Source organism: Phycomyces blakesleeanus (genome assembly GCF_001638985.1).
Source record: "Phycomyces blakesleeanus NRRL 1555(-) unplaced genomic scaffold PHYBLscaffold_3, whole genome shotgun sequence".
In the NCBI taxonomy this organism is placed as follows: Eukaryota; Fungi; Mucoromycota; class Mucoromycetes; order Mucorales; family Phycomycetaceae; genus Phycomyces; species Phycomyces blakesleeanus.
The window spans coordinates 1,533,228-1,542,497 of NW_017265136.1; the positions used below are offsets into that span (position 1 = coordinate 1,533,228).

At 37.1% G+C, this 9,270-nt stretch overlaps 4 protein-coding genes across 4 annotated transcripts; 3 read left to right on the top strand and 1 right to left on the bottom strand.

The window, feature by feature from the left end:
- Positions 1-5: 5 nt before the first annotated feature.
- PHYBLDRAFT_157599 (hypothetical protein) lies at positions 6-573 on the bottom strand. The gene has a single exon (XM_018433649.1). It carries the CDS (start codon positions 372-374, stop codon positions 144-146), a length of 231 nt encoding a protein of 76 aa, XP_018296660.1. The 5' UTR covers positions 375-573; the 3' UTR covers positions 6-143.
- Positions 574-674: 101 nt separating this feature from the next.
- Positions 675-2,154, top strand: PHYBLDRAFT_163720 (hypothetical protein; the record flags this gene model as incomplete). Its single annotated transcript, XM_018434861.1, has 4 exons — positions 675-1,287; positions 1,445-1,767; positions 1,883-2,038; positions 2,125-2,154. 4 exons carry the CDS (start codon positions 675-677, stop codon positions 2,152-2,154), a joined length of 1,122 nt encoding a protein of 373 aa, XP_018296661.1.
- An 822-nt stretch (positions 2,155-2,976) lies between these two features.
- PHYBLDRAFT_77095 (hypothetical protein) lies at positions 2,977-6,343 on the top strand. Its single transcript, XM_018443227.1, has 16 exons — positions 2,977-3,277; positions 3,369-3,482; positions 3,552-3,632; positions 3,779-3,888; positions 3,929-4,075; positions 4,152-4,289; positions 4,330-4,534; positions 4,603-4,789; positions 4,850-4,928; positions 5,010-5,123; positions 5,183-5,261; positions 5,327-5,385; positions 5,441-5,729; positions 5,807-5,892; positions 5,945-6,060; positions 6,114-6,343. Exons 1-16 carry the CDS (start codon positions 3,016-3,018, stop codon positions 6,262-6,264), a joined length of 2,217 nt encoding a protein of 738 aa, XP_018296662.1. The 5' UTR covers positions 2,977-3,015; the 3' UTR covers positions 6,265-6,343.
- Positions 6,344-6,680: 337 nt separating this feature from the next.
- Positions 6,681-9,050, top strand: PHYBLDRAFT_179618 (hypothetical protein). The gene is made up of 8 exons (XM_018438177.1): positions 6,681-6,849; positions 6,935-7,014; positions 7,099-7,234; positions 7,314-7,459; positions 7,598-7,978; positions 8,044-8,266; positions 8,333-8,480; positions 8,529-9,050. Exons 1-8 carry the CDS (start codon positions 6,785-6,787, stop codon positions 8,715-8,717), a joined length of 1,368 nt encoding a protein of 455 aa, XP_018296663.1. The 5' UTR covers positions 6,681-6,784; the 3' UTR covers positions 8,718-9,050.
- The last annotated feature ends 220 nt before the right edge of the window (positions 9,051-9,270 follow it).

Genomic DNA, 9,270 nt, shown 5'->3' on the forward strand with positions numbered 1-9,270 from the left:
GAATAATAATAAGAATAATTATAATAAGGATGATGAATATAATGATGGTCATAATAATGAAGACAATGGTTATAAAATAATAATGATAATAATACTTTTTTTTATTGACTATTGACTATTAACAGTCTTTGCCTGTACAACAATCACCACAACAACCACAGCAGCAGCAGCAGCAGCAGCAACCACAACAACATCAACGTCAACAGCATCAACACCATAATCAGCATCAACAACAAATTCATCAACAAATCCAGCAACAACTCCAACATCAACAACATAATCAACATAATCAACAGCATAATCAACACCAACAGCAACATCATCATCAACAACAACAACAACAACAACACCAGCAGCAGCAACAGCAGCAACATCAGCAACAGCAGCAACAGCAGCAACAGCAGCAACAACAACAACAACAACAACAACAACAACAACAACAACAACAACAGCCAATGAACCCAAGTAGTATCTTACCTGCTCTTCAAGCACTTTTGGCACCACAACAAGCTGTTACCAATAATGATCATCTGTCTCAGCTACTTGGACAAGTAAATATTTTGTATAAAAGTTAAAAAGAAAAAGAAAAAAAAGTGATTTAGTAAGACTGAGCATAGATTCAGGCAATTCTTCCTACGCTGGCGTCTTCACAAGCAGCGCCTATTCAGCAGTACATGTCTCAGGTTCTTGCTGCTACTCCACAAACTGCTTTTGTACCTCCAGTCCCACAGCCTATTCGTTTATCTCATCCTCCTCCTAAGCCAGCTCCAGTTAATACAGGTGATTTGTTAAAAAACCTTGCTTCAATGGGTTTCCTAGGTAACCCTACCAATGGAATTGCAACGCCTTCTTCTACACCTGAGAGAATAGCAGACAAAAGTCAAGATGTGTTTGGACCCTTCAGTTTTGACAGCAAAGATTTGCAAATGTGTGTATTGGAATTTAGTGTCTATAATTTAATTTCTAAGTCATTTTTGCTCACCCCAACCTTCCTATTTTGTCGTTCCTTACACCATCTTCAACCTACAAAAATCAATTTATACTTTAGACCAAGAGCAGGTGCAGTAGAGTTATTGTATTCAAACTTACCTTTGCAATGCAAGCAATGCGGTTTCCGTTACCCAAAAACAGACGAGGGCCAAGCCAAGATGGATGCCCATCTTGATTCTCATTTCAGACAGAATCGTCGCATGAAGGAACGTGTCAAGCGAGGATTGTCACGATCTTGGTTTGTAACTGAATCAGAATGGATCAGTGGTGCAGGTGGCGAAGTAACTAGTCAACAAGGTAAGCTTGATCATCTTACCTGACTAATGGAGGCATGCTAATTTTTTGTTTGTTTGTTTTGTTTATTTCCACTTTTGATTTTTTCTTCTAATTTTTATTACTACTACTATTATTATTATTGTTTCGTCTCTTTCTTTTTCCTTCTTTTGGTTTTCAGCCCCAGCTTTCTTGAATGATCAGAGTAGTGGTCATCTTAATAATAATGAAAAGAGTAGTGGTGTACATGGAAGTACAGAAGATGCAAATATGGCTGAGGATCACAAGGTAGTGATGCCCAATGATGGACGAAAGCCTTGTCCTATTTGTGGTGAACGTTTTATAGACTTTTGGAATGATGAGGAGGAGGAGTGGATGTACAAGAATGCCGTTCTGGTAGAAAATACGGTAAATACTCTTAATATAATCATCATCTCCATCGTAATCATAATCACAGGGGTAGCAGTAGCAGTAGCAGTAGCAGTAACAGTAGTAACAGCGCTAGTAATAATAAGGATATCAAGAATACGAATAAGAATACGAAGAAGAGCAAGAGCAAGAACAAAAATAAGAATAAGAATAGTAGAAGTAGTCAAGATGACTTATGTCAGTATATTAGATATACCATGCTACATGTCATGCAGATGCAATCAAGAGTGGAACACTGGTATTTGGAGACTCTTCTATGGACATAACCCCACAGGAGCAGGAGATTGATAATGTAAATAATATCCCGTCTTCTTTAAAGCGCAAGGCTGAAGAAGGCGATGTTGAGGTAAATAATATTAATATTAATAATTAAGGTTTTGGAGATATTGAAACAAATGCATTGATACGATATATTTTCATTTTCTGCGTTAGATGGATCACAAGGTAGCTCGCACAAACTAGGTTCTAGACAGCAATAAAAGAAAAAAAAAGAAAAAAAAACAACACAGAAAAGCCAGAGTCTTTTCTTCTTTTCCTAACTATTTCTTTTTGCGTATAATTTTACACAATCAAACAATCAAACAATCAAACAATCGCTATAAATCTCTTTATCTCTCTCTCTTTTTATATACAAATATTTCTTTTTTTTTACTGTACTTTGAATAAAAATTAGTACTCTTTTGAAACAAAACAAAACAAAACAAAAAATAGTACTGATATAATGAACAAATACATGCAAGAATATTGTTTGTTCATTCCGGTAATATTTGATCTATTTGATAGCGTATGCATATAAGTCAGCTTGAATCAATTGATCCCTTCCTTTTTTGTAAAAAAGGGAAACCAAAACCCAACTCGTTTGCACATAACATATATAAAATATAGATGGTATCCCACAATATGTTGCAAGTATTTGATAAATACACGTCTTCATTTTGTGGGTGTAGAAATTTGTTACAGTTCAATTAACGAGAACAATAATAAAAAGATTATAATTATAATAAATGATCGTATTACAAGATTTTATTATATAAACAGAAAAATAGTACTCTTTATCATATAATTGGCCATCAAAGTTGAAATAAGCTACGCCTAATCGGAACTTCTCTATCACCATGTTATATTATTTAAAATAAAATCTATGTGTTTGCCACACAAAAACATACATGTAATGTGTGAGAAACAAAATAGCCAAGTCTTTTTGATTGTGACCGCTCTCCCCTCCACAACTGGGGGAAAAAAGGGTATCATCTCACGTTTAGTTCACCTTCAAGGCAACAGAATCAAGCAGACTCTCAAGAGCTGTTTTGTTGTTTGCACTTGATGAAAAAACACGCAAAGAACCAGCTTTCTGGAAGTGGAAGAATGCAACGCATTGTTTCTCAAGCAGGTCTGTACGCAGCTGCAAGACTTTCTTCAGAACCTACGGAATCTCATTCATCGCCATTGTCTGGTCTGGATGAAAACCAAGAATCTGATCCATCCAATGATTCCACAACGGTTCTGAGAGCACGCATGTCAGGTGCACTAAATGCCCTAAGTATATCCCCGGATGGTGAATCAGTAGCTATTGCAGGAAGAGAAGGTAATATTATACCTATTATTAAAAAAAAATCTACATGAACTCTACACATAAACATCATTTGACTTCATTAAGCTCATGCGGGACTAAATAGTCCTCAAGATCATCGCGGTGACAAAGTCCGAAGTAGTTGAGACACTAAACTTGAGAGCTGGAAGTCACTTGAACTTGAATTATAGTAGTAACGACGTCAAATGGGGAAACAATGGTAGGCAGCACTAGAGTTTCACAAGTTACGCCAGCTAAAGAAGAAAAGCAACTTCTTCTGCATAAATAGCCACCAAAAACAAGGTGGCCACTGCAGCAACAAACGGTGCCATTATTTTGTGGGACCTGAACAAAGTAGGACGAAAAGCAGGTAAAATATTACTATATAAACCGTATTATGCACATCACATATACAATATATATATATATTATACAAATCATGAAAAGAAAAAAAAAAGATAATGATGAGTAGAGATGTGTTAATATCAATCCATAAACTCAACAAATTTACCACAGCTGAGCGCGTGATTAATGAACATGCGCGTGCGGTCAATCGTGTGTGTTTTCAGCCAGAAAATGGCAATATTCTATTAAGTGCTTCCCAAGATGGTAGCATGAAATGTTGGGTAAAACAATGCCATAAACATCAAAGAAAAATACTAATAGAAGCTGTCTGGATTCCAGGATCTTAGAGACCCTAAGAATGCTGCTCTCCATACATTTGAAGGAAAGTCAGAAGCAGTACGTGATGTCCAGTTTAATCCAGTCATTCAATATGAGTTTGCAGCTGCTTTTGAGACCGGCACTATCCAGGTAATATTTTTATTTTTATTTTTATTTTACTTTATTAAAAAAAAACTTTCTCTAATTATTACCTATTCCTCTTAAGAAATGGGATATGCGGAATCCAAAAGCAATTTATGAGCGTAAAGTGAGCGCTCACAATGGTCCTTGCTTAACCGTTGATTGGCATCACGGAGGACGCATGGTGGCTAGTGGAGGACGTGATAAGACTATCAAGGCAAGCGTATTACTGACTATAGCTCGCAGCTAATACCAGGATAAAGGTGTGGGACATGAGCGCGGACAGTCGAAGACCTCTATATTCTATTCGTACTATGGCAGCTGTAGCTCGTATTCAATGGAGACCAGGATACGATGATGAGATTGCCTCCTGCGCTCTGCTAACAGACAGTCGGATTCATGTTTGGGATGTGAGACGTCCTAATATAGCCAAATATGCTTTTGATGAGCATGAGACAACTCCTACAGGTAATATAGAAATCCAAAAATGAAAAGGAAAAACTGATTATTAATATACTTTTAAATGTTTATTCTAGGTTTCTTGTGGCTAAATTCAGATACAATATATTCGGTTGCAAAAGACAAATGGTTCATCCGACAAGAAATTCAAGCTGCATATCGCCCTGTAGACCTCTTGAAACGAAATGCCATTGGATGGAATGTCCAGGGAGATCTGGCTTTTGCAATTGATAAAAGTTCTCGTGAAAATTTTGTAGATGAAGGGTGAGTCTTTCTTCATATTATTTGCTTGTTACTCGGTTATATTAAAATGTCCCATTACAGACTATTACCACAAACGGCGGCTTTTATGTCTAAAAAATGGCGGCGACCACCCACAAAGCAATCTGCAGTAGAGGATGAAGTATACTAATACTGTCTTGTGTACATTAGTCATAGTAACTAACCCAGTTTTTTTTAGTTTACTCAATATATACCGTCACAGAATTGTGGAATTGCCCATATTCCCTTGTTCGACTTTGAAGCATTCTCTGTTTTTGCTGAACACTATCAAGTATCTGGAAAAGATGTTGCTGCCTCTTGTGAGAATAATAGTCTTGTAAGTTAAACGATCCAGTAAAGATCACAATAGCTGTATGTAACTGTGCACATTGTTAGGTTGCCTGGAAAATGGGTAGATACCGGACATCACAAACATGGAAAATTGTGGCTCTCTTGTTTGATTCAGAGGATGAACGTAATACACATATACTATGCTCCCAAATCATTGTGATTAAAATAGGATTTATTTTTTCAACATAGTATCTGAGCCTGATGATAGAAGACAACAAGATACTGGACCGGAACGTGGTCTTTTGGATGTATATTAATTTCATTGGCAAAGCTTTACTTTTACTAACCATTAAAATTCTTTAGATTGAAAATGAAGATACAGACAGTGGAGAATCCAGTGAAACAGATTCGGAAGAGTCAGATCAAAATACAGATCAAGATAAAAGGAGTGTCGTTACAAGATTTAGTGATTCTTGCTCTGAGGTTGCTGAGTTGTGGCCAACATGGCAGCATGAGGGCGTAGTTATGGAGCTCCTCGATTATTATACAGAACAAGGCGATGTACAGATGTGTGTAACTTTATATCTTGTACTTGAACGCTATATTCACATTGATGATAACCGAGTCGAAGACTGGTTCACTTCTTATATTGGTAAGCATATTACATTACGTATATCGTCGAAATATATGATTAATCAAGAAGCGACAAACAAACAAACAAACAAATAGATCTTCTCCACCGCTTTAAGCTCTGGTCGCCAGCAACAGTTATGATTAAGGCGTGTAGAGTAAAAAGAGTCCGGGAGCGTAATGAGGTAAGTGATCGGGTAAAAGTAAAAGAAATATTATTACTTATGTGTCGTATAGAATGCAACTACTATACATATTGCATGCAACCATTGCTTCAAAGTTGTTATGGGTACAACAAATGGTTCATGGGCGTGTGATAAATGCCGTCGTTTATTGAATCCTTGCTCTATCTGGTAAGAAATTTCCCATTAATGTAATGTAATATACTCATGCAATATGATCCTAGTCATCAAACTGTACGAGGTCTATATGTATGGTGTCAGGGCTGCAATCATGGTGGTCATTTGGAGCATATGCGAGAGTGGTTTTCTAAGGAGACCTTGTGTGCTACTGGCTGTGGTCATACTTGCGTTTTGACGGCCTCTCTTTCTAGTTAAATCATGAACGCATATATTTATTGCTTGTCTATTTCCCTACTCTAATATTTTATTTGCTTCCTCTTGCTTGTGCCTCTCCATTTCATTTTGTACATAACAATTATCACCCTTTGAAATTAAGAATACGATAGCCTACGAGTGAAAATCATGCCAAAAAAAAGATAAACGCATTGACTCAAAAGACTTTTCTTTTTATTAATTAATTTTGACTTATACTATAAAACACTAATATATGTGTGGATGTTTATAAGGTTTAAAGAGGTCAATATGGATAAATAAATTAATCCTAATTCTTTGATACAGTGTTTCATTCCACTCGTGCCATAACGAAAAAACAGTGCGGGTGTTATGTGACTGTATCTACTATTTTAAGAAATACTAGATTGGGAACTACCAACGGTTGTGAATCGGATTGACGATCCATTTGCATCCATTTTTACTTCAACACGTCCAACCGTCCAAAAGCTTCTTAGCCAACCATTATTCTCGAAAGACCCACAGACGTTATAGACACCTGACAATGTCCTCATCTAGCACGAATCCCGACCCTGCCATTCCACCTCAAACATTGTCTAATGCCCAAAAGTACGATAAAAATTATCTAGAGATTCTTAAAAAAGCCCCGACCCGAGCCGCCGAAAACTCACTCCCCAATTCATTCATTGTCTAGGTCGCGATCAACAACCAAGAGACGATCCAAGGGTCTACACCGCGAACTTCAATTCTTGGTTGACGACAATGGCAAACGAGGTATTAAAAAGAAAGACTATATTAATTAATAAATTTTATTTGACCAATGTATTAAATTTTCTATCTTTCTTTTTCTCTGTGTAGCCAAGCGCGATCAACCGAAATGCCCAATCTGCGAGCACCGAATAGACCCTGCACATTGGGAAATTCATTTTAATTATGAATTGGAACGACTTGGTCAACTTGAATCAGATATCTATAATAATCCTCTTAACAAAAAGTAAGTTGATTGGCATTGTCATGTCATCAATGCTTGTATTGTCTTGTCAGGTTCCTGATAACTGCGCCTTCTTGTGTAGCCGAGGAAAAAGAGGGGCAGCAGTTGTGGCACGTCAACAACTTGAAAAGACGAACCATAAGAAAAGAGCACCTTCAGCATATGAGAGTACACTCGAGAAAATTCAGAAGAACCGTGCCCACCGTAAAGAAGTCCTCCAGAAACTAGGTTAGACAATACTTGGAATTTTATATTAATATATCAGCAACCAATTGGATAAAGAGTACAATTGATTTATCTAACATATTATTTTGTTTACTTATTTATTTTTTAAAAAAAACACATACACACACGTACACAAATTAGACTCCCCGAGACAATTAGAGGATTCAGCAGCTGCTTACGATGAAACACTTGCTTTAACGCGTGCATTGTATGAAGAAGAGCAAGGATCAAGACAAGATTCAAACTCAAATAGTAGCGCTCAAGTATGCTTTATTTGCAATCAGGCGCTGCATGGGGATTCTGATGCTGTTAATCTCCATATCGATCACTGCTTAGCCAACTTGAACTCTTCGGTAGAACCCGAGGATACAGAAGACGAGCCAATGATAGATAATACTGAAAATGAGTCAAGGGAGAATTCTGGTGCTGGCACCTCTCCTTTGTCAGCTAGGTGGGAAGAATACGAGTGGGCTGGTCAGACTCGTGTGAGAGCTACATCCATGATGGAAGGAGGCTATAGAGGTACTTGGACAAATAACTATAGTAAATCGTTTGTCATTTCGGCACTTTGTTGACATATATTGTAGGTGCTGGATTCGCTACTACAAGCAAGGAAGAGGATGTAGATGAGGATCTCGATGTAGAAGATGATGATGCAGCTCAGTTTGGAGAAAGTCAATATACGGAACGAGATATTGTTGTAAATTCTGATGATGATAATGAGAATGCATCCGCTTTAAGAGAGATGGTATCTGGTGGAATGACAAGAGGTTCCACGGCAACTGCGTCTGTGCAAGATGGGGATGAAGGGTAAGATATTAAACCTATTTTTATGGACTATATAAGGACTATTCTAAATGCAAGTTCAATTGACAGAGAGGTCGATTCTCCTCGAAGCGGATTTGAAGAAACGGTATCAGATGCTGGGTGGGAGCGCCATTTGACACATTCCAATCAAATGAACTCCAACTCAGGCCAGTCGCGACTAGTAGTAGATTCTCTTAAAGCAAGAATCCAACAATTGGTAAGTTCCACACCCATTAGACTTTTATCCATACTTATTCAATAATAGGAAGCTGCCTCACGTTCGGTGCCACGCTGTTTGATTTGTCTTGAGGGATACAAGACTCCTCTTGCTTCAATCGTTTGTTGGCACGTTCACTGTGAGCAGTGCTGGCTACAAACGTTGGGCTCTAAAAAATTATGTCCCCAATGCCAGAAAATTACGACACCATCGGATCTTCGACGCATCTATTTCTAATGCCACAAAATCCACGAAATCCACACACACACACACACACACAACTTCTCTACCTTGTATTGTATTCTTTCATTTCATGGGCTTATGGATAGATTTCCTTGTATATTACCATGCTTCCATATTTCATTTTTGTAATATAGCTATTCGTGCTGTTTTCACTTTATTATTTTATTAACCAGGTTTCTTGTATGCTATACAAAGGCATTTTTCAACCTAGCAATTTATATTTTCTGTGTTTTTTTTTTTTCAAAGTATATATTTCTGGTGAGCGTGTCCAATATTTCCTTTTATTCCATTGTAATTTTATACCAGTTAAATAAAAACTATCTATAAAAAATTATTCCATAAACTTCCATAGATTCAATGTTTCTACTTGAGATTGAGACAAGTTGAGAAATGTTTTGGACGAAATGAAAATAAAATTCAGACAAAAAATAAATTGGTTTGGGCAAGTAAAGATTAATGCTCATCTTTTTTTTCTTACCTATAAAAATCAGAGTCCTTAGGCCGAAGCCAAAAAGAAACTGAAGAGGTCATGCTTACTTGTTTGCAG